General features: G+C 46.5%; 1 protein-coding gene across 6 annotated transcripts in view; it reads right to left on the bottom strand.

The window, feature by feature from the left end:
* Positions 1–5,215: 5,215 nt before the first annotated feature.
* ttc28 (tetratricopeptide repeat domain 28) overlaps positions 5,216–25,358 on the bottom strand; it is a 273,831-nt gene continuing 253,688 nt past the window's right edge. For 3 of the 6 annotated variants that reach the window (XM_076986484.1, XM_076986487.1, XM_076986489.1), the window contains 15 exons: positions 23,945–24,074; positions 23,428–23,646; positions 22,044–22,224; positions 18,206–18,349; positions 15,711–15,855; positions 15,389–15,568; positions 14,812–15,314; positions 14,346–14,593; positions 14,122–14,246; positions 13,612–13,843; positions 9,749–9,825; positions 9,051–9,074; positions 8,175–8,304; positions 7,842–7,949; positions 5,216–7,516 (listed from right to left, as the gene is read on the bottom strand). In XM_076986484.1, coding sequence (XP_076842599.1) covers positions 5,904–7,516; positions 7,842–7,949; positions 8,175–8,304; positions 9,051–9,074; positions 9,749–9,825; positions 13,612–13,843; positions 14,122–14,246; positions 14,346–14,593; positions 14,812–15,314; positions 15,389–15,568; positions 15,711–15,855; positions 18,206–18,349; positions 22,044–22,224; positions 23,428–23,646; positions 23,945–24,074 — 4,059 coding nt within the window. In that variant the 3' untranslated portion in view covers positions 5,216–5,903. The remainder of the gene's footprint in view (positions 7,517–7,841; positions 7,950–8,174; positions 8,305–9,050; positions 9,075–9,748; positions 9,826–13,611; positions 13,844–14,121; positions 14,247–14,345; positions 14,594–14,811; positions 15,315–15,388; positions 15,569–15,710; positions 15,856–18,205; positions 18,350–22,043; positions 22,225–23,427; positions 23,647–23,944; positions 24,075–25,358) is intronic. The other 3 variants (XM_076986485.1, XM_076986490.1, XM_076986486.1) reach the window with 3 other exon arrangements.

A 25,358-nucleotide genomic window follows, 5' to 3' on the forward strand; every position in this document is an offset into this window, starting at 1 on the left:
CTGTATCAATCCAACCGGCTGCGTGGCAAATAAATAATAATAACTCCAGTTTCTTGGCTATTGCACTGGAAATCCTCAGTATTTCAGAAGAGGGAGCTCCAAAAGGCTATCCAGTTAATCTCTGCGCTAAACGTGTTTACGACGACAATCGGCAACAAGTTTGACATTCCCTCATCCATTCCAACGTTTATTTCTCACCAATACACACACGGCGCCCATGCGCAAGGGGAGGAGTATGTGTTGAGGACACTCCTAAAGAGAGGCGAAAGGCGAGTAATGAATTGCAACCAGGTATTTACATCTCAATTATAGTGTATTGTATTGGTTTACGTATATAAACACATGATCATTTTACCTGAATCTTGATCAATTAACATCCTAATATATACACATCTCATCCATGTATAAAGTGATATCATGTAAATGCGATGGAATGCAACAAATAAATAGATGCAAATACGCTATACATCGCATATGCACAACGATCCGTCGTGTTGCATTATTACTACTTTAATACTAGACTTGTATATTAGGCTGCAGGTAAGCCATCTTGCAAGACATGATAGAAGAATGCTGTTTCATGCTCAAGAGTATATCACTGTAACTTTATACCATCGGAAGAGCGCTACTTGTACCTCATACAGGAAGCTCGAGCAAGAGTCCATATGACATAGCCGCACATTGCCATCTAGTGGCTTCTTACTGTATCTGCATTATCCGGAATGAGGCGTAATTATTTGTAGTGGTAGTTTTGCATAGGGTAATGTAGTAATGTACTAAATGTATTCAAAAATAAAATCATTTCAATTAACAAGTTACTATGGACATTTTTTTGACTGTGATAAAGAACATAAAGTGAAACGGAACACCATTTCGATATTACTGAGTAAAAAGCCAAATGGTTAAAAAATGTTTTTTTTACAAAGAACAGACACAGACTAAAAAAGGAGAAAGACAACCATCAATATCTTATACTGAAATGTATTGGTTATAATAATTATCTAGGCCCTTTCATTTGTCCTTTGTCCAGTGTGAAAGCCACAAAAAGGTCCCAGATAAAGAGCATAGGTTCCTGAAATTCACATGATCAAAAGGTTCTCCAAAAATACAGAATTTGATTAGTAAATTGTAGCTGATGTATCTTCCCTGATAACCTCTGTGCATAAAAGCAAACCAAACAGTATTAACTCTAGTATTCTAGCACTCCCCACATGTAATATGGCATTTAAATATAAAAAGACAAACATATCTATTTACATTTTATGGCATTTGGCAGACACCCTTATCCAGAGCAACTTACATTTTTATCTGGGCAACACGGTGGCTTGGTGGTTAGCACGTTTGCCTCTCAGCACTGGGGTCTTGGGTTCAAGTCCCTATCTGAGTGGAGTTTCCATGTTCTCCCCGTGTCTGCGTGGGTTTCCTCCGGGATCTCCGGTTTCCTCCCACAGTCCAAAGACATGGAGGTTAGGTAAATTGGCCCTCCCTGATTCCCTGACAAATTCTCCCTGAGTGTGTCTGTGTGTCTTCATGTTCAATAAAAAAGCAGTTGTCTGAATGTGTGTGTGCTTGTGTGCCCAGTGGTGGATGGTGCTCTGCCACTAGGGTCTGTCCTCTCTCCCCTTCCTGCACCCCATTCAGTCCCCCAGGGGGCTGTGGATCCCGGTTGAGAGTACGCTGTGCGCAATTGGCTGCCGCTTCTCGCCGGTGTGTGATTGGTTGTGTACGAGTTGTATCCGTGTTAAAATTGTAAAGCGTCCTTGGGTATATAGAAAGGCGCTATATAAGTTGAACATTCATTCATCTCATTTTTTATACAAGTGAGCAATTGAGGGTTAGGGCCTTGCTCAGGGGCACCTCAGTCATGGCCTCAGGTCTGGGAATCGAACCCACGACCCTCCGGTCACAAGACCAGTTCCCTAACCACCAGGCCACGACTGCCCCTTTATCCATTGTACAATCCAAGAGGACATCAGCATAGAAAGAAGCAGCTCATCTGTCTGCATTCTAAAACTCACGACTCATTTAACAGCTTCATCGAGTTAATTCAAAGTTGTCACATTGAAGAAGCGACAGTCCAGAATTTCATCAGTGAAAAGGTAACGCAATGCCTACTTCAGTATCTTACGAGTGCTGCCATATCAGTCATTGCTTTGTTTACACGTAACTAGCTCATAAAAGTTGTGTACTGATATGAATAGTCGACATGGAAGCCAAGAGTAAATATTCTGTGTTTAAAGACAAGAGTCATAACATCTATGGTTAGTGCATAATTTTAATAGGCATTTATATCTAAATAAATATTATAAATAAAAGTCTTTTTAATATCATCTCATTAATATCAGCATTTTGGTTTGGTTGTAAAACCCACAGGAGTATTTCATATACAGTAGCACTGTTAAATTAGTCACACAACACAGACACCTGGATATCTAGCTAGTCTTTTCCTATTGGACAGGTTCATCTTTGGGCTTAAAGTACCTTGCTAAAGCTTAAAGTACCTTGCTTGTATTTTATGTTTGTTTTAATTGTAAACCTGTGAGGATAATGTGACAATTATAACAAAAAAATGGTCTCTTTGTTTCCAGAATTGATTTCTTGTTATACAAGATGTCTACAAGATTTTACAGGAGCAAAAAACACATGAATAAACACATGAATAAACACATGAATAAACACATGAAAAAACACATGAATAAACACATGAAAAAACACATGAATAAACACATGAATAAACACATGAATAAACACATGAATAAACACATGAATAAATACATGAATAAACACATGAATAAACACATGAATAAACACATGAATAAACACATGAATAAACACATGAAAAAACACATGAATAAACACATGAATAAACACATGAATAAACACATGAATAAACACATGAATAAACACATGAAAAAACACATGAAAAAACACATGAATAAAGTCGGGTTGTACTACTTTTGTACTGTTTGTCATTTTTCATAGATTTAAAATTATGCCAATTTTTTCCTTGAGTGTAAGGTATAAATTAATACCCATGTAGAGATCTTCAGGAACAGTTCAATTGTACTCTGCCATTATGTAGGTACACAGACTGTAAACATCCTCATCACAAGCGATGTCACTGCGATGTAAACAGTCTGTCTCACAGTTGATGATTTCCTGTTCTGACACATGACATAAGTAGTCTTCAGAGCCATACAGTTCTGGAACTGTGTACATTACATTAGGCCGCCCGTGGGGAACATTTTCATTCCTTGAGGGACGGATCAGATGGCTATTCCAGCATTCTCTTGTAGCATCCAGTTCATCCTATACATGAAAAATGAAATTGTATTCCTTTTTACAACCACACTTTGCACATTTTGTGTTACAGTAATTCATTTGGATTAAGGGTTCAGATGATTAATCAAAGGGTTCAGATGATCATTGGGTTCAGATGATCCTAGTTAATAAAACATTGCATTTTTTTGTAGATTCAGTCTCAATGAATCTCAGTGCACCTGTGTATCCTTATAGCAGGCTATTCTCATTCATATTTGATATTTTTCCAAAATAAACTTTTAATTTTAAAAATTAATGCAGTTTACCACACAGCAATGTTTTTTAAGTTTCATCAGGACTTTTATAAGTCAATACTCTACCTGAATTAATGATAAGAAGCAGAAGATGACCAGATTCTTGTCCAAGAAATCTCCATCAAAATCTCCATCACCCTTCAGTCTGTAAAAATGCTCAAGCAAAATTCAATGCACTCCTTCCTGAGGTGTCCCCACCAACTCTCGATCCTTTGATTGGCTGTGCTGCGACCATAGACAAAACTTCTATCTCCACCATCTTCATCATTACATCTGAAAAAAACGTTGTGTGTCTCGTAGAACACTGTTCTCTGTGCCATTGTCAGTTCGTACTATATGGGGAGATCCTCCATGTTCTACAACAGCTTCAAGAAAATAACCTCCAATAACACGTGGGTCACTACTGGTGTGATATGCCTTTAGCCATATTAATTTTCGTGAATATCCATCGATTGCACCATTAATACAAATACCAAACGGTTTAAGTTTATCGTATAAATCCACATGCCATATGTAATTTGGACCCTTTGCATAATAAGCTCTCCTGTTCAGACGCCTTGCTCTGCGGCTATGTGTTCCATCAGGATCCAGGGTGGACAAGATTAGACGCACATCCTCTTTATGAACTCTGACACCTTGCTCTATGCACTTACTATGCATCCACCTATACCCATGGAGTGCTCCAGACCCTTGCAGCTGATTTCGGATGAACCGGATGGTCTGCCCAATATCATAATAGGTTTTCCTCCGAAACAACCCATTTTTACATAAAATACATTTAAGGGATGTCAGAGATAAAACAATGTTTAACAGCCAAAACCTGAAGTATGTCCAGATATTTTAAACCAAGTTCAAAATAAAATATAATCAAATTTAAGCGGTTCATGACATCTGGTGTACTGCATGTTATGCACAAAATCAGATATTTGAGGTTTATTTAAATGATTTATTAAATTAAGGTTACGATTTATTAAATTGAGAGAATGATTTATTAAATTGAGGGAATGAATTATTAAATTGAGGGAATGAATTGTTAAATTGAGGCAACGATTTATTAAATTGAGAGAATGAATTGTTAAATTGATGGGGGGGGGTTGCAGGGTGCGGTTTTTTGGGCTACTTTTGAGTTGTGCTACCGCGGGAGTTACAAGTAAACACTAAGAATCGATCGCAATATAATACTTAATTTGTCTCCATTTTACACTCGCCACACCCCCCCCGTCGACAACTTACACTCGCCACCCCATAACTGCTGCCCCCCCCTCGACAATTTACACTTGCTACCCCCCAGCCCCTAACCCCGTCTACAACTTTGGACTTTGGGCTAGTTTAGGCTTCTGAAGGGCGAGTTTTACACTGACTTTGTGCGGGATATTTTGGTAGGACCTGGCAACCCTGCCATCGGCCCCTGAGGACTGTCGGCCCACCGGGCAAATGCCCGGTACGCCAGATTACCAGTCCAGACCTACATTTACATGCAAAGCCGCTATTAGTCTTGATTTCAGTGTCTTTTCTAGACTTGTAATGTTTTCTGTATTAAGAACCCTGGTGAATAATTTGTCTATCTGAAACATTAAAACCTTTTCTGTTAACACTGACATAAGGATAAATATGAAACAGAAATATAGAACTGCAAGACAGTAAATTAAATCCTTTTATTGAGACATTTTTACTGAGAAATGATTATGGGATATTTCTGGATGAGAACATATGCAAAATCTCTTTTAAAAAGACACAGAATCACTGAATAGCAGGAGAACCCATGCTGGAATACTGACACTCAGTTCACACAGAAGTCAGGTCAGATGCGTTTTTCATCATTTCAATAAAAATATGAAAATGTTTATCAACTGTTTTTGTGCATGGTTTGCCTCTTTAATAATATAAAAATGTATAATGCTGATTGCAAAACACTTGATTTAATTTACAAAACAAATAACTGTTATAACAATTACAATCCATAATTATATCAATAACAATAATTATATTAAAAACAGAAATCAAAAAGTGAAACAAAACAAACCAGTCAAGGCCGTGTGGTCTTCACTAACACAAACAGCGAGTGTCTTTTGTCGGAATACCATTTTGGTATAATCTTTTTTTCTGACACATGTCAGTTCTCAGGGCAGTCTGCATATATCAATGTATTCTTTACAGTGTAGGCAGAAGCATAAGTGTTATATGCTCTCTGATCAGTCTGACATGGTGGACGATATGAGGCTCTGGTGTCCATGTCCTACCCTGGCCTGTCCTCCTCTACTGTCTCCAGAGGGCTGGCAAACAGCCAGATATTCCACCTCTGCATTTCATCAGAGTAGGAGTGACCAATCAGCATTTAGATGAAGGGAAGAACCTCCCAGGGGACAGGAATTTATACCCATTCCCCGTGGGCAGTCTGATGGGGTGGGAACCAGGACTACTCCCGGTAGACTCAGTGGGTGTAGAGCCAACTCTTTTCGGGTTGATCTTCCGATGGCCGTTAGGCGGATTTGTAGAGCTATGCTCCAGGGACTGAAGCCCCATTTCTTGTAGTTCGTGGCCTGTGAGGTCCTGACCGGAGCCATGGCGGGGAGAGAGGTTCAGAAGGCCTAGGACATCCCGTTGGGCGGGACTCATTTTTGTGCCACCATGAAGGGCCCGTATGGGGCCAGTGTGCTGCTGCTGGGTGGAATTGGCCCAAAAGGTCTTAAGATTGTGGATGGCTTGTACTTTCTCATCGATAGCAGCCAGCCTGAGCCGGTCGAGGTCTGGGGCGTCGGCCGGGCTGGAGCGGGTGGAGCCTGTGGAGGAGTAGGACAGGGCAGGAGAGGGGGCGCTCCCGGCGGGTGACTGGTGGCCCGAACTGGGTGAGATGTTGCTGGGCGAGCGTGAGATATGCCCGCTGTAGGGTGAGCTTGGGTATTTGAGTTTGAATTGGGCATGGCTGTCGGAGGTAGGCGACGGCTGGCTCCCGTCCTTCAGTGACGTGTCCGATGTGGCGGGGCTGTTGTAGCCCGAGCTGATCTTCTGGAGCGAGGAGGTGCGGGAGGGCGGTTTGGGGCAAGCGGGGAGGGGCGAGGATTGGGCTTTAACGCTGGCTCTGCTGTTGGGCCGGCTGAAAGCGCTGGTCTCCGATGAGCGGAAGGCAGAACCTCCGGTCGGGGTCGGGGCGTCCCCAGCCCTTGTGCCCTCCCCGCCACCAGCGCTCCTCTGTAGGGTCTCCACCGCCCGCATGTGGCTCTGCGTCTCCTCCAGGATCTTCTGCGCCAGCTCCTGTGGATCAAGTGGTGCGCCGGGCGGATGCTCCTCCTGCGATTTCACAGTGCTGTCCGTCTCCGTGCTGGACTGGTCTGACTCACCTGTGTCTGAGCTACTCACCTTACCCACCTTCTGAAAGGGCGAGTTGGGACTGGGAACCAGGCTGGCCTTTACAGGTGACGTGGGAGTGCTCACGCTGCCCCTGGTGGACACTGATGCAGCATAGCCCCTTCCCGCCCCTCCGCGTGCCGTCCCACAGTGATGCCTGCCCCCTGCTGGCCGGGGGAGGGTATCGCATTGGTTCCCCAACGGCTCGCTGCTGATTATGCTGAAGCCCTCATACTCATCATCATCATGGCCGCTAGCGGCGCCATGCGGGGAGGAGCGGCTACGGGGCGGGGCGTGCCGGTGCGAGGCGAAGAGCCCTGCCCCCCCACGGTGATGCTCCAGCTCCTGTTGTCGGGAGCGCTGGCCAATGATGTCTGCGGCACCTTCAGGCCGTGACAGAAAGCTCACAGACGAGGCGATGGAACTCAGACTGTAGACAGAGATGGCGTCTGAGGCCAGACTGTCGGGACAGGGGGGCGAGAAGTGGGGGTTGGGGTAGCCGAGGGGCATTTGTTGGGAAACTGACTGAGCGGATGCCAGAGACTCCAGTGAGGATGAGCTGTCCAGACTCAAGCGCTTGGGCAGCTCTGTGGAATCTGAAAGCAGAAACAGAAGTGATGGAGTATCAGGATTTCTGTATATGAATTTATACAGAAATGCATATGTATGTCTGTGTGTGTGTGTAATGTATTTAAACATTTATGTAAATACAGTATATATTTCCTGTATTCTATTTTAGTCTGATCTATGTTTGATCATTCTTTTACATCTGGTTCTAGGTGATTTTAACAGTTCTGATTCTGATAACACACGTCTCCTGTTAGATATATATGCTTGTTATCAGGGAATTGCCGGTATGTTCCACAGCCACACCATGGTGGATAAACACGCAATGAACCATGAGCTGTTGGCAGTGCTTACCAAACAGGGCCAGCAGGGACTGGAGGGCGAAGTGTACAGTGCGTCGGTTCGCCTGTTTCCCGGTTTTCAGCACCACCTCCTCCTGACCAACTTCACACAGATCAAACCCTGGACGGATACACACACACACACACACACACACACACACACACACACACACACACACACACACACACACACACATAGAGACATAGAGAGAGAGCGAGAGAGAGTGACAGAGAGACACCGCTGAATTTAAGCTCCACGCTTACAATACACACAAAAGCAGAAATGGAAGGGTAGGCTGTCACACAGCTGTTTTGCCCAGGAGGGGGCGCCAGCTACAGCTCTCACCCAAAGCAGCCAGGAACTCATGGCAGCCCGGGAGCCTCCACAGCTGCACGCTGATGGACACCTGGATGGGCACCAGGGAGAAATCCTGCTCCTTCTCCCCCGCCTGCAGCTGAACCAGAACCTGGTGAAGCTATAGACACAGACGCAATACGTAAGGGCAGCCTAACAGATCACACTTGTCCACACTAACAACAATGAGTATTGGTACACTTCTTATGAACAGAGTAGCCGTGTTATTATGATAATGCTGTCTTAAAAGTATTTTTCCAGTATTCCAGTATTGTTCAGCTTCATCTCTTTGACCGCATCTGTAGCATAAGATCATTTATCAATGATGAGATTTCAATGTGTTCTCCTGTACTTAGAAAAGGAGCAAAAACTCTTATAAATAGCAGCTTAAGGGGGTCAATGAATGTTCATGCAAAACACATATTAGTATTATTGAATGCTTTCAGGAACTCTTTAAATTTAAATTTATTCTTTCAGAGATGGGACTACTTTCAAGAGAGGAAGAAATCTGAACAGACATGCTTTGGCTGGCCTGAAGCCCTTCAGCTCAAACTGCACACTGCTCCTGATTGTGAATGGATACCACAAAACCTTGGGCAAACTTTAAGTAACTGGAACTTATTTTCATTCTGGTGCTTCAGTGTTGAACAATGTTATAGCTGTGGTCCTGGTCATGTTCAAAAGCCACATATTTTAAAGGCTGACAGATATGCTACTGCTACCCTTAGCTTTTGTTAGGAGCACTAATCAACCACACACTACAGATGAGGCAGGTGAGGAAGAAGAGGCTGAAGAACACTGTCATGTTCCTTTAACAGGTACGTTTAGACATGCATGTTAGCTGAATGCAAGTACTCAAGCACTTACCATTCCCACTACATTCTTAACAGCCTTCAAATTGGCAAGTTTAGGAAAAGAGAAGAAGAGAGATTCAGTGGCATACAAAGCAAGCATTAGTAATTCCACATTGTGCATGCAGATGTCTGAAAAGGCACATGACAGTAACTGTAATAATGATGAGGTGGGTGTGTAAGGTGTGTGAGGAGTGGGAGGTGTATGTGGTGTGTCTGTGGTGTGTAAGGTGTGTGTGTGGTGAGTATGGTGTGGTGTGTACAGTTTGTGTGTGGTGTGTACTGCGTGTGGTGTGTGAATGCTGTGTGTGGGATGTATGGTGTGGTGTGTACTGTGTGTGGTGTGTGGTGGGTACTTTGTGTGGTGTGTGTGTGTGGTGTGTCTGTGGTGTGTGTGTGGTTTGTATGGTGTGTGTATGTGTGTGTATGGTGTCTGGTGTGTATGGAATGTATGTGGTGTGTATGGTGTGTACTGTGTGTGGTGTGTATATGGTGTGTGTGGTGTGCATGGTGTGTACTTTGTGTGGTGTGTGAATGGTGTGTGTGGGATGTGTGGTGTGTGTATGGTTTGGTGTGTCTGGTGTGTGTGGTGTGTATGATGTGGTGCATGTATAGTGTGACTGTGTGTGGTGTGTATGGTGTGCCTGGTGTGTGTGGTGTGTATGATGTGGTGTATGTATGGTGTGTGTGTGTGTGTTGTGTGTGTGGTCTTACCCTGCTGATGAGCTGCTCTCCTGTCTCAGAGGCTGTGATGAGTTTACACAGGGCCTGCAGAGCAGGAGGTGGAAGACCTGCAGTGATTGGTACAGGGAACACAACAGAGAGACCATCAACTCAGTCCCTGAAGCCAATACCAAGCTAACAGATGTCTAGCAACCAAAAGGCTGTCACTGTGGAATCGGCTGATTTCAACACTGTGCCACTTTGACGAGGACTCATGAGTTAAGGCTCAGTTATTCTTTCGTGTGTGACCGTAGTGCTCAACTCCGCACACCTCGCGCAAACAGCGCAAGCCATAACAATATGTGGTAGTGTAAAGATGTGGTAGTGTAAAGAAATACCCCTCAAAAACAGGGGAAGGAACATTTACCTGACAAATTTTAATGTTGCATTGTGTTCCAGTTTGAAAAGTACTGGACTTTTGGCTAAAGTACTTGAAAATGCTTGAAGCTATAACTGTATTTCGTTTCACAACAAATCTGTCTGACTGAACAGTTCTCTTGTATTACGTTAAGTAATTCCAGGGCGAAATATGAGAGAACGTGAAGACGTTAAGATTGGGCATTTTGAAAATAAACAACCATTAAATAAAATATATGCTAGCTAAGTTAGCTACCGGAACAAATCCTAACCAAACTAGCATATATTTTAATTATACATTAATACGCCAACAAGCTTATGTAATACACTTATTCTTCCGCTATTACCAAACACGATTCCATCTCTTTTATTGTGATAAAAAGCTAATTATTTCAAATCATTTCGAGTATATGTGTATTTGTATAAATTGGTGAAAGACATGCCGCTCATTTTTTTCTGTCTCTGAAGTTTGAATAACTTTTAAAATGTGATTATTTCAAAATAAAGCTATAATTTACTTTGAGATATCTTTTTCTTTGGGCCACTATCTTGACAAGCCTGATTTTATTAAGTTTTGAGATAATACTGAGATAAAAAGGCAAAATTGTCTAAATGGTGTTACCATAAAAATGCAGCACCAAGAATATAAGTGTCACGTTACAGCCCCTGACCCCTCCCTTTTGGGCGTGTGTTTACGTTGTCTACATCCAGTCGTCTGCATGTGGATCTCCGTGGGTGCGGTTATGTCTTAATGTCTCACTTGTGGCTCGTCTCGTCATCACTTGGGACTTATGTGGTTTGTCTATTTAATGTGCATTCGTGCAGTGTCCTGTGCTCATCTTTGTTTAAGTGTAACACGTCTGTATGTATACGTGTTCTTCGTGCGCTACCTGCGCTGTTGTTTGTATTAATAAAGTAACGTTCAGCAAGTAAAGGATTCCGTGCCTCGTCCTTCGCTGCGCCCCGAGCGTTACAGTAAGTTGTTGAAAAAATGTGCACTGACATTCTAAACAACCTCTGAAATAGACTGGCATAATCTTAAACAAGTATTTTTAAATATCAAATAATAATAGACAAACATGTCAGTTCTGAATATTTCCATTCCATTAACATGGGGAATCATGTCTGCTAAAGCCCTATCCGGACGGGATTAGTTTTTCAGGGGGACGTCTGTGAAAAATATTTCACCCTTGTACTCAGTGATAAAACTCTTGCATCCGGACAGCAATTGAAAAAACAGGAGGACCCGTGAGTTTTTGGCTTTCTCGGTCACATGACATCGCCTTGTCACGTGATAGCATGTTTAATAATGTCACACTGCCAACTCTGATGATTCCTTTTTAACTTTTAACTTTAATACTGTTCAGTTCAGCATTTAAGATCTCCGTTTAAGTTAAGCTATTTTGTTAAACCAATACAGAAAACACATTATAAAAAATCGCTAATGAATGTAAATAGCTAAATAAATCCGTTAAATAAAATAAAATAAATCCATTAAAAAATCCAGTAAATCCATTTTCGCTCGCCGCTGTCTTTATGTGGATCTCCGTGAAAACGCGCGCCCAACGTGTAACTACGGTGCATGGCAGTGGACATATAGCTGTTTTATTAAACGCGAGGTGATGTCTGCATGTATAAACTCAGACATGTGGATCCGGACGGGACTAAAATTACCAGACGACCACGGAGTACAGCGAAAAACAGTAGGTAATTCCGCCTGTAATTTTCTCTGAGGACGTCTGAGAAAAACACGGACATGCTCGTTCCGGACGGGATTAAAATCACAGAGGACCCCCCGTAAAAGAGAAAATTACCCCAGGACCCCCTGAGAAACTAATCAAAAAAACTAATCTCTGAGAACTAATCCCGTCCGGATAGGGCTTAAGTCAAACGTCTGGTATATCTACTGGTGTAACCACCCTTTTTGGAGCCATTTTGAACATTTTGAGCCAGAAGATCATGTAACAGAATGTGATGTCAAACAGAAGGACCTCTGAAGACTCCAACTGCCATAAGTCAAGATTAGTAACTCTCAGTAAAATTTGACAAAATAAAGCAGATTCAGATGTCATTGTCAGGTACGATGAGAATACATGTCAAATGGTATGACCTCAGTAAAATGTTAATAAATTTAAATCATCATCAAATATTCAAGTTAATATGAAAAATAGTTTGAAATATTCAAACCAAGGTCAAGTGTTTACATAGTCATCCACAATTGTCACGGTACGGTGGGCCCCCTAATGGTCGCCCACGTATACAGCGGCAGTTGTTGTTGTTGCGTTGTGTTCGTCCCTCAGGTGGGCGGGGCCTACTTCACTTTCGCCTCACTCTCCGTTTGTCTTGTTACGTGTGGGGAGCGACTGCGAACTGGAGTTGAGAGCGCACATGTGTGGGTCCTGTCCGTTCATCGTCTGTACACTGTTTTGTTTGTCTTGACTTTTCGTGTTCATTTGTCCTAGCGTGTGCATGATTTTCTAGATATCGTCTTACAATAGATTGTTTTTAATGTAATATGATGAATAAGGTGTATGAATTGTTCGTACTGTGGCCTACTTATCAATCCATTTCTTCATTGTTAAAAGTATTGTTTTATATAGTATTTTAAAAATCTATTAGATTTTGATCACATTAATTAAAACACCTGATTCACTTCATAACTTTTTATTCAACTTTAATTGCTTGTCAGTTGGTGTAACCAGTGTTTCTCATAAAAATATCATATTGCACAAAATATATACTATGCATATGATTTCAGCACTGTACTACACTGTAAAATGAAATTTAAAATTATTTTAAACCAACTGACCCAAGATTAGAGAGAAAACATGAATGTCTATGGTATATTGACTTGCTCAGTACACCAAAAACCCATATTATCTTAGTTTAAAAATAAAATATTTAAATATAATTTGAAATTATATTTCATAATAAATCACTTATTTCATCTGTACTTACATAACTTCTCGAAGGCTGAATTACTTAATACTTGTCATGCGTTTGTGGTTACACCACTTGACAATTTAATGTGACTGTGAAAAATGTCATATAAAATGCTATGAAATGCAAAATATACATCTAAACAAACATCTAACGTTGTTTTAACATGTTTAAAGTATATTTGTGATTTGGACGTCATACCAACCCTTATTTATCACTGACCCAAATATGTATCTTAATTAAACTGAAGGTGCTGGAAAATATTTAAAATGGACCTTGAAAGTACCATACAAGTGCTTGAATTCTACCTTGTAAAAGGTGTAGGAACTCGGCAAACATAACTTCGTTCATTGTGCTGAAGCGCAGCATGCGTAAAGTAACAAAAATCGGGAGGTGCACTACCTCGTGATGGGAGAGCAGGGCCATCGCGATTGTGTCATTTTTGCCCCGCGTCAAGTATAAACCTAGCTGTAACCTCCGTCTACATCGAAGTCTGGCGCAAGCCACCCAGAAACCACCTAGAAAAATGTGTGAAGCGGGGAGGGGGTGGAGCCTACCGAGCAGGGACTGCAAGGTGGTGCTGCACTGCTGGAGTCGGTCGCCGGGGTCAGCCGTGGGGAAGAAGACGGCAGCGGGGAGGCCGGCGCCGGTTGAGTCGAGCCTGAAGCCCACAGCCGTCAGCAGGGCCTGCCAGCCCGGGACCCCACCCACCTTGTTCTCCACGCTCTGCTGTGATGTGTACATGGAGTTGCGTTGCCCGTTCTGGATGCGCTGCAGCGACTTCTCCACCTGGAGAATTTTGTTTGGTTGTTTTTAGACGCAAAAGTAAGAAACGAAGAGAACTTCGGATGCTATCATGGTAAAAAATATAAAGTGGAAACCCCTTTGTGAATTGTAGCAGCAGTTGGGTTCAGAGCTGTTACAGGGTAGAGCTGTAATAACAGACATCTGTTGGGTTACAGGGTGTTACAGGGTAGAGCAGTCATAACAGACATCTGGAAGATGCTGACGACGAGATCAGCGTTGTGGTGTAACATGATCTGGTTATGACAGCATGCAACCCTCACCAGGTGAAGCAGCACCCTCAGTGCGTCTCTGGCTTTGTCAGGGTACTGCAGGATCTCAGCGAGGGCCTGACCAATCAGGGACGAGGGGCTGTTCAGCTTCACATCGCTGCCAATCAGCATATAGCCTGCAAGGACACATTCCAAGAGCAAAGAAGGGGCGTGTCAGTCCGGAAGGACGAGGAAAGAGAAGAAAAGATGAAGGAAGAACAGCACGGCTCGCTGACCCGCCCAGTGGGAGGGGTGAGAGAACTGCTTGCTGCTCTGAAGCGTCTTCATGGAATCAGCCAGCGCGGCACTGGCTTTCGTCCCGTTGAGCAGAGCCGTGTAGAAGGCATGCACAAACATCTTGGAGGCGGCGGTGGGCACGGGCCAGAGGGAGACGAGCACGCACTGCGCCCCGGCTGCCAGGAAGGCCCGGGTCAGGCCCACCACCCCATCGGACGTCACCTTGCAGTCGGACTCCTGGTAGGACCTGAATGCAGATCAGAGCACACGAGAGTGTCAGGGCCTGCTCTCTGGGTCAGGCAACAGCTGCAGGTGATTAGTGTGAACAGAGTGGAAATGTGCAGGTGAAGGTGATGGCAGTCAGAGCATAGCTTGTTAAAAGCACTGTTGATACACTGATTAGAGGCCCAAAGGACGTGAGCTTCTGTTTTTGACGTGAGTGCTGATCTCCGGAGCTGCACTGACCCCAGCACCACCAGCTTCACAGGTAACCGCAGGTCCAGAATGTCGGCGGCCGTCAGCAGGAACTCCTGCAGGGGTGGGCTGTCGCAAACGCTCTCTGCATCGCTGGCATCGTCGGGCATGCGCAGGCTCTCTGGAATGGTGTAGCTGGATTTGGCTCCGGCTTCCCCACCCCCGGAGGGCGGCGCTGGAGGACCCGGTCCGGGACCTGCATCCTGATTGGGGGTGAGGACCAGGGCGGCTAGCTTCCAGGAAATGTGGGTGGCGAAGTGTGCACATTCAGCATGCGTGAGGGCGCTCATCACACGCTCCTTAGTGGCGGCAGGGCCGGCTAGAGGCTGGCAGTCCAGCAGCTCGGCCACCATGTGGGCCTCCTCTTCGGCCGAAGGCATGGGGCCCCACAGCCAGCGGTCCATGACTGAGGCAGGGAGGCGAGGATTGGCCACCACTGCCGCCATGGACCCGCCCCCACTGCACAGAGCCACACCCCCACGCCGCTGGTGAACCTATGGGGTGGTGGGAGGGAGATTATATATATATATATATCCTGTGTGTGTGTGTTTGATTGTTGGGCACTGACCTTGGAGGGCGACCCCAGAGTGCCTAGTGACGGCACAGCGATGAGGCTGAAACGCTCGTACAAGTATTCGTTGGAGGAGCTGCCCTTTAGCAGAGCGAACGGGATCAGGTAGAGCTCGCCTTCCAGAACCAGAACCAGCTGCCGGTGCCGGCCAACAGGCCCACTGGAGTGCATCAGACCCTGGGGGAAAGGCAGGGTGTTTGAAGGGATATGGGGGGGGGGGAGTGTGGCAGAGGAGAAGCATGGGTTATGCATGTACAGTCCTTGGTCAGCCTTCCAGACTCCCAAACCAGTGTTGGACAATGCAACAGCCGCGTCTCACCCCCTCCAGTGGAGCTATGAGCAGGTCATAGAGTGCACGCAGGGGCGGCTTGCTGAGGGCGGTGGAGCCGTGGGACAGCGAGGAGCTGCCCTCTTTCACCGGCGACACCGTGTTGCTGAAAAGACTTGTCATGCTCTGACAGCTCCTGAACCAACAAAACACATTGAACACGATGCTTGGTGGGTGAGTGAAAAGGCACTGCCTGACAGTTTCCTGCAGGAGCCACTATGTGGCACTGTGTGTCTATGTTGGCATGCAGCATAAAAGGATCAGGATTTGAGTAGTGTTGATTTCAGTTGAGATCTTTAAAAAAGAGCTTCAGGAAGCTTCTGACAGCTTCATGATGCCAATTCAGGTCACCTCTCTGATAATGATATGATAAACCTGTCTACCATCCACAGAAACTTGCATCTTTGGCGTACATTAATAGATGCCTATATGCAAAAAACATCATTCCATTTTTCCATTAGATTTTTCACCCAAAATTGGAACTGCTGTGGGACGTTTTCCAATAGCAGAAAAAAACTGATTATTAAAAGCATCAATAACCTGAAGGACCTGCGGGCAAAAGGCAAGATCACTATGGTAACTGTGCAGCACAGCACCAGGTGGCGGAAATGTTCACCATATGTTCTGTAACATTCAGACACGCAGGCAGGCTGCCCAGACAGCCAGGGCTTCAGAGGCTAACGGAGATGAAAGACACTCACGAGTACAATCAAAGTTTCCGCAGCTCAGCCACTAGGAAAACAGGCCGTATTGAACCCTGGCACTAACGAGGAAGTAGATCGTTGAGCTGTGACTTTTATGAAAACAATGTGGAAGTCGCTGGTGGGTGGATTACATCGGACTGCCCTGCATGAGAATGAGGGTGGGCGTCCATTATGGATGGGATGATTAAGGACAGGCTGAATCAGTGAGGGGTGATTGAGGATAGGGTGATTGAGGATAGGGTGACTGTGAGGGGTGATTGTGGATGGGGTGAGTCAGTGAGGGGTGATTGTGGATAGGGTGACTCTGTGAGGGGTGATTGTGGATGGGGTGATTGAGGATAGGGTGAGTCAGTGAGGGGTGATTGTGGATGGGGTTATTGAGGATAGGGTGACTGTGAGGGGTGATTGTGGTTAGGGTGAGTCAGTGAGGGGTGATTGTGGATGGGGTGATCTTGCATGTGAAGAGGCACGCAGTGGTAATGAAATTGGAAAACTCCGTACGTCTCTGAGCTCATAATGAACACGCACACACACACACACACACACACACACACACACACACACACACACACAAACAACTCAAGCGTACATATACTGATTATGACTCGAGTGATACTCTCATTGAAAGACAGTATAAGCAGGGCTTGGCAACACTCAGTGCCAACCCACCCCTGCCCCTCCCCCTGCCCCTGCCCCTCCCCTGCCCCTCCCCCTCCCCTCCTCTCTCCACCTGCCCCTCCCCCTCCCCTCCCCTCCTCTCTCCACCTGCCCCTCCCCCTGCCCCTCCCCTCCTCTCTCCCCCTGCCCCTCCCCTCCTCTCTCCCCCTGCCCCTCCCCCTGCCCTTCCCCCTCCCCTCCTCTCTCCCCCTGCCCCTCCCCTCCTCTCTCCCCCTGCCCCTCCCCTCCTCTCTCCCCCTGCCCCTCCCCCTGCCCCTCCCCCTCCCCTCCTCTCTCCCCCTGCCCCTCCCCTCCTCTCTCCCCCTGCCCCTCCCCCTCCCCTCCTCTCTCCCCCTGCCCCTCCCCCTCCCCTCCTCTCTCCCCCTGCCCCTCCCCTCCTCTCTCCCCCTGCCCCTCCTCTCTCCCCCTGCCAGTGAGACCTGGTGTTTTTTCAACCTGTGTCTTTTACTTCCTCTCACTCTTCAAATTTCAAATTATTCAGGAAGTACAGCCCCAGCAGTGAGCGGATCTTCACCTCTGATTCCCTAATAATCATCACTGCCCACGGGCTTCAGCAGTGGAACTCACTGCATATATTTATGTTGAACACATACGCTAATTGTTTAGTGATTAAGTGATCGATCGCTCCTCCGCCCTCTCTCTCCTCTCCTCCACCATCTCTCTCCTCTCTTACACTCTCTCTCATCCCCAAGATGTCTAAATGTCTGTTTTTCCTTATGTAGGCCTACTCATGTACAGTTTAATATACAGTACATCAGTGCTTCTGTTCTGTAGTGAATCTACATCTATTCTGAACTGGAGCTCAGAACCTCTGACAGGCTTCTGCCTACCACTCTACATACAAACAAGATAATGGATGACAGGCTTCTGCCTACCACTCTACATACAAACAAGATAATGGATGCATACATACAAGTTTTGGTGCTTTTATCATATTAGGCCTCATTTTTGGCACACTTTCTAAAATATAACGTGTTCATCAGGTACCCAAACTTTGATAGATGTAATTTGTAAGAGATGTAAGGACCAAAGCGATAAGAAGAATCCACTGTTGGGTTTGCAGACTGAGCATAGCCGTCAGGTGGCCTCGGTGTGCTGTCTAACCTGTTGAAGAGGTTGTTCCTGGACACCATTCTGAGGAAGCCAGTGGGGTCGGTGGTGGAGTTCAGCTGGTTGTTGATCTCCTCAAACTGCTGGTCGAGGAGATCGCCTGCCTCACTCTCCGTCTCACTGCTGGAGCATGCTCTGCTGGAGGACACAATGCATCACATGACTCCATCAGAAGCACCATCTGACTCTGCCATCACTGCATTAGTCCATCATACCTGCACTCCCACCCAAAACCACTTCACCAATAAAGATGTCATTCATAACCATGTCACCTACAAACATGTCATCCTTGTCCATTCAGCCCATGGTTTCATCATAAAAGGCCTTCACACAGTGGGCTTATGATGAGCATAATTAGCCTGGAGTACTTTTCTCTGTCAAACATTTCTTATTGGCTTTCTTGCTTAAAAAAGACCCACTCTCAACTGATCAACATGCCAATTAAAATGGTTGAACAATGTCCTAATAAATAGTCAGGGCCTAACTGGCCCAATGACAGCGTTTCAACTAGCCTGCATGTTGCAGAGATTTTCTGGAGAGTTCAATACAATTGGGGGAGGAATGGAGGAGTAAGTAAGAAGAAGAGAGAGATGTCAAGGAGTCGAGTCACTGTCCCAAACCATCAACCATCCAGTGACTCAGAAACTACTGTAGCTAGATGTGATCAGATAGGAATAGTGCAATAGTGGACTGCTTCATAGCCTTACAAAATACACTTTCAGATTAGCTAAAGTGTGCTACTACTTACTTTCTTATGTGCTAAACTATGCCTTTGCCCTAATAGTGCAGGAGTGGAGGAGATGATGTTCAGAGGGTGATGGAGAGGTGGAGATTGGAGGGTGGTGGAGGGGTGGAGATTGGAGGGTGGTGGAGGAGTCAGGATTGGAGGGTGGTGGAGGGGTGGAGATTGGAGGGTGGTGGAGGGGTGGAGATTGGAGGGTGGTGGAGGAGTCAGGATTGGAGGGTGGTGGAGGGGTGGAGATTGGAGGGGGGTGGAGGGGTGGAGATTGGAGGGTGGTGGAGGGGTGGAGATTGGAGGGTGGTGGAGGAGTCAGGATTGGAGGGTGGTGGAGGGGTGGAGATTGGAGGGTGGTGGAGGGGTGGAGATTGGAGGGTGGTGGAGGGGTGGAGATTGGAGGGTGGTGGAGGGGTGGAGATTGGAGGGTGGTGGAGGAGTCAGGATTGGAGGGTGGTGGAGGGGTGGAGATTGGAGGGGGGTGGAGGGGTGGAGATTGGAGGGTGGTGGAGGGGTGGAGATTGGAGGGTGGTGGAGGGGTGGGGATTGGAGGCTGGTGTGTTGACAGTGTAAATGGTGGTTGATCTTAAAGCACCCAGGCACCCACATAAGCTAGAATAAGCTGGAATGTAGGAAAAGATGACTAGGGTAGGGAGAAATGCGTGTGTGTTTGTATGTGTGTGTGTGTGTGTGTGTGTTTGGGGGGGGGGGGGGGGGGGGGGGTGCAGTATGCCTCAAGGAGAAAACATTACTTTAGGGCTGTGGGATTAGGGAGACACACACACACACACATACACACAGATATGATCTGAACCACAAAGACGCACACAAACAATCCCACACTAATGATTACACCTCATATGTTCCTACACACACAAATAAATAATCTGGGAAATACATCCTAGTTCTGAATACCCCATGTTATGCACAGGGTCCATTAAGGTGCAATAAGGAATACTGGAACCATTTTTGCAAACGATCAAAATAACACGCATGCAATCGCAGATCTTCATAAACTAATTTCTGAGTGGGAAGGGATTGAGGAAACAAATATGTTTGAATGACTGTAATGAAAAAGGGGATATGGGGGGGGGGGGGGGTAGAGAAGGGGGTTTTGGAGGGGGGGCTGATCCCTGATTAAACCACATCTGAGTGTTTCATGTCGTACTGGGAAAATGATCTGCCTCGATTACATATGCAAAATCCACTTCATTTGCACCTAATAAATGTCTGCAACAACTGCAGATGTTTGCTGGGTTGGAATTACATGCTCACTCTGTGTGTTAATGCTGACAATATTAGGAATAGATTTAACTTATTCACACAGCAAATATGCAATTATTCAGAGTTAATGCGAGTGTTTGACTAGAATAAAAAAAACTGAACACAGAATAAAGAGACTGAATGCGGTTATTAAATAAGTCTACAAATAAAAATTTCATTTCTTAGTGATGAAAACTGAAATCAGAGGAAACGGTGGGTTTGCCCCTATCAGCATGTTTGCTTTTATACCAGTGAATGAAACCATCAAGAACCAGTTAGCATTGGTCTCTGTTCACTTACATTTGTCACAAGCTATGTTGGTGCTAGGTTGTATAGGATAGGTCAGTGAGGAACAAAAACAAAAGGTTAAGCAATTTTCTGAAGTCTGCAAATGAATGAGACCTAATAATTAGCCTGAAATCTGAACCATTATTAATCCATGCCAGGATTATGAACCCGACACAAAACAGAGCAATGGCCACTGAGTTCTGTGCTGGCCCTGCCCACTCCTGCACTGGCTCCGCCCAGCCCGACGTTAACTGTGAATGCGCATGTGCGCCGCTGGGGGTAGTCGGGTATTTGGGAGGAGATTTTGGAGGGAGGTTTTGGAGGGAATTCGAGTGCAACTGTAGTGACTGTTTGCAATGTGCATTTGACGGAGTAAAGTTTGAAGTTTGTTTAAAACGTGTGTCGTCTTTTAAACCAACACCCGGAACCATTGCCAGCCCTTGGGGCTTGATTAACCCTGTTTCGCTGCCTATGGAGTTTCTCCATTAGAAGACTTTTTAGTCTAGCGTTAGGCCAAATAGTCAGGAACCTGCTAGTCATCCATACGCAACTGAGTGAGTGCTGATGTCCTTGTCCACACTTTTGTCCAGAGCCCCACAGTGTCTTTTACGAGGCAGGTTAGGAAGTAGTTCACACTTCTCCACACAGCTGAGCTCGCCCAGCATGATGATGGCCCAGAGCAGCGTATGGACAGGGATTTCTCCTGTCATGCCACAGGAGGGTGGAGTTGTCATGCCACAGGAGGGTGGAGTTGTGGGATGTACCTGTCCCAACCCCCACCCAGCTGCCACCGCTTTTTTTTCAGTGTGTCTGCTGAGACATGGTACCTCTAGGGCCAGAACACACACACACACACACACACACACACACACACACACACACACACACACACACACACACACACACACACACACACGCACACACACGCACACACTTATGCACACACTGTGAAACCGTTCCTGCTGTGTTAGGTACCACCGACCTAATCGACCGCATCCATCAGACCTTATTTAGACTCTCAAAGGTTCCTCCACCAGACAGTTTCCTCCGCCTCTCCTTCTCCAGCCCTCACTCCGTCCCTCTGTCTCTCGTCATCTTTCTATCTTTAATTAAACACCCTGCTGACCAGGATCCAAATACCCAGCTTCAGATCCAGGAGCAGCAGGATTTGCAGCTTAGTTAGGTCCATATGAGACAAGGCAGATATAACACCCCATTTGCTTTACACTGTAGTCTGTGCTGTTTAGCAGGGGACAGTCGACTAACTACCAATGCTTACGACAATCTGATGCTACGCGTGAGCTGATTTCCTTTTAAGCCTGTTACAGACCCGCAAATACAACCTCTACGTAACCAGAGTTAATTTGCTTAAATATCAAACGCAGTGCTGAACATTGTGTTCTTGCTGTGTGGTCAGAATTAGCCATGCAAGAGAAACCACTTTAATTCGTCACCCCGCATTGTTTCTTAATCCTCCATTCGCTGTGGGATTAGGTGTAATCCCACTGTGGAGTGGTTCCCAGAGCTGCCGTGCTGTGCGCTCACCTGCTGTAGTAGGCATCCACGCCCAGAGCTTCGCGGGCACTGGCAATGTGCTGCTCCAGGGATGAGCTGGGCCCACCCCCACCACTGCCCACTGCCGACCCGCCGCCGACCTCTTGGAAGTCAGCCATGCCACTGTCAGATGCCCCCTCGCCCAGGTACACCTCGTGGAACTTCAGGATGCCTGGAGGAGAGGGGGTTTGAAGATCACACAAACATGATACACTCTGGTTCTGCTGCAGCCTCTGTGTCCTTTGCTAATAATCTAAACAGGTTTGAGGTAGCCAGTAAATCAGAATCGTGTGATGCAAAACAGGCAGGCCATCCTGCAGATGGCTACAGGGTGAAATATGTCGCTTCAGATTCAACAAGGATTCAAGTGTGTGCTGCATGAAGCAGGATGACACTGCTTTGTGTGTGTGTGTGTGTGTGTGTGTGCGCGCGCGCGCGCGCGTGTGTGTGTGTGTGTGTGGGGGTGTGTGTGTGTGTGTGTGTGCGTGCGTGCGTGCGTGCGTGTGTGTGTGTGTGCGCGCGTGTGTATGTGGGTGGGTGTGTGTGTGTGCGTGAGCGTGTGTGTGTGTGCGCGCGTGTGTATGTGGGTGTGTGTGTGTGTGTGTGCGCGTGTGTGTGTGTGTGTGTGCGTGCGTGCGTGTGTGCGCGTGCGTGTGTGTGTGTGTGCGTGCGTGCGTGCGTGCGTGTGTGTGTGTGTGTGTGCGTGCGAGCGTATGTGTGTGTCTGCATGCATGTTGGGGGTACAGAGAGAGAGGTGTACAGGAAGGCAGGTGGTGCTGACGCTTTGCATTAATTCACAGCTTTTTACCGGCTTCGCCCAGAACAGCAGGAAACAGATGCGATGCTGCAGGGAACAGAAGGTGTGAGGGACACAGCTGCTTGAAGCAAACTGTACTGGGGAGGCATGGACAGGAAAACCCTAGATGATCCATTGAGTGTGTGTGTGTGTGTGTGTGTTTTGGGGGTGGGGGTCTCATGTTGGGCTGTGGTTCTGATAGCCACACAGCAACTCAGCAGGTCTGCATACTGAGCCTTGTCTACCGGCCCGTGTATCGCTGGCTCTGTCTCACACCTCTGTATCTCCACAGAGATAGATCCATCCATCCATACATCCATGACCTGACTGTGATCCAGCTCTCTATCCACTTATTTGTTTATTTATAGCAAACAGCAAAAATATATAATACAAAAACGTATATAAAATAATATTATAATGTGGATCCCTTATCAACAAGCACTAATCAGCCCAAGAGGGGTCCCTACCCCTCTCTACCCCTCCCTAACCCTGTGTCAGAATCAGGATGCGTTGTGTCAGCTTCGAGGTGCACGATGTAGGCATGCAGTAGGGATGTGCCCCGTGCGTGTGTGCTCCTACCTGAGCCCGGGGCTAGCAGCCAGCTGTACAGGTATCCAGCGGCCAATGAGAAGTAGAGCACCAGGGCACGCTGTCCGTTCACCACGTCCAGGACATGCTCGATGGTGACGGGGGCATACGGGTCTGAATCCTGCGTGCCCGTCTGCCGCTCTACCAGCAGGTCTGCGAAGGCCCGGGTACGGCCCCGCTCTGCCACCGCCAGTGCCTCGTCATGGTGACCTGGGCGTGGGGTAAAGGGGGGGGGGGGGGGGCAAGGCTAATGACGTCATGTCAGCATGGAGTATCCTCGAAGTGGGACCAACTGAGGTCCTTAATGGGTCCTGTGTATCTTTTTAGTGTATATACTTCATGTACTCAGGATTAAGTCAGGAATCATTAGCAAAGTTCGGTGAACTGTTAGATGCCGGTTTCTTGGACACAGATTAAGCAAATATTGGTTCATTATTGACACTGCCATAACACTGCTGTAACACTGCCGTTTGGTTGCAGACGAGTCTTAATCTGTGCAAAACCCTACCGAGGCTGACGAGGACCCTCTGGAGAGCCTGGTATGAGGACGTCTGGAGGTCAAACAATGAGAGCTTGTAGTCGGTGCTGTGCTGAGCCTCGTGGCGAATGGTCTCGAACAGGGCAGAGGCACGATACAACTGAGAGAGGACAAGACCAAAAAGAAATAAAAGACTCAGGACCACTAGACAGGCCTCTACATCTGACAAAACCAGTAAGGCACGTGGCTCATATCAGCAATATGTGTTTTCTGCAGTTCTTAGCAACAAACAGCAGATGGCAGCAGGAATCCATGCCCAAAACCATTTCCTGTGCTAAACCAGGCTGGCTGCAGTAAGGACATCTGCCCTCCCTACCCCTCTCTACCCCGCCCTACCACATCCCTACCCCTCCCTACCCCTCTCTACCCCTCCCTACCCCTCCCTACCCCTCCCTACCCCTCTCTACTCCTCCCTACCACATCCCTACCCCTCTCTACCCCACCCTACCACATCCCTACCCCTCTCTACCCCTCCCTACCACATCCCTACCCCTCTACCCCTCCCTACCACACCCCTACTCCTCTCTACCCCTCCCTTCCACACCCCTACCCCTCTCTACCCCTCTATCTCCTCCTCTCTTTCCCTTAAGAGTTTAAATACAAGGCGTAATCCACCTTCCCACAAGTGGTCTTGAGTCCCTCAAACGAGGTAAATGTTAGTTTAGAGAGTCATTTGGAGCTGTTAAGGACTCTGAAATGGGAAAATGGACTGGGAAACACGATGGTGTAATGGTAAGACAATGGACACGACTCCAGACCTAGTGTGTCTGTGTATTCACACCAGTCTGGTTTCCATTTAGTCTGATGAATAAAGAAGGTTTGTATGGTCTGAATGGTGCACTATTTCACAATAACGGATCCCTCCCACTGGGAGGACAAGCAATAGGATGGAGCCAGATCTGTCTGTCTGCCACAGCTGTCTGTCTGCCAGAGTGCCACACACGCACATGCACCCCCACACAGATACATACACATTTGTGCGCATACTACTCACACACACGCACCCCTGCACGGCTGCATACACATGCACACACCTACAGTCATGTGTACAGGAACACACATACACACGCACGCGCACACATAAGCACTAGTGTTGCATGGTATACTGATACTAGAGTAGTATCACGATACTTCGTCATTAAAAACGGTACCATACCCAATTTGCTTAGTATCGGTGCTATAGGACTGAGTGCGTTTTTTTTTTTTAAAGAGCAGTATTTCCACACGGGGGCAGTGTGCGCGTTCGGCAGTGCAGCGCTTGCCTCCTCTTTGCAGAATAAGAAGAAAATGTGTAGGATGGCTGCTAATACAAGCAATATTGCGGACCGTCCTCAGCTTGTTGAAAAACTACACGCACGAAGCGAAATATGGAATTATTTTGCAT

This window comes from Brachyhypopomus gauderio, unplaced genomic scaffold, assembly GCF_052324685.1.
Source record: "Brachyhypopomus gauderio isolate BG-103 unplaced genomic scaffold, BGAUD_0.2 sc47, whole genome shotgun sequence".
NCBI lineage: Eukaryota > Metazoa > Chordata > Actinopteri > Gymnotiformes > Hypopomidae > Brachyhypopomus > Brachyhypopomus gauderio.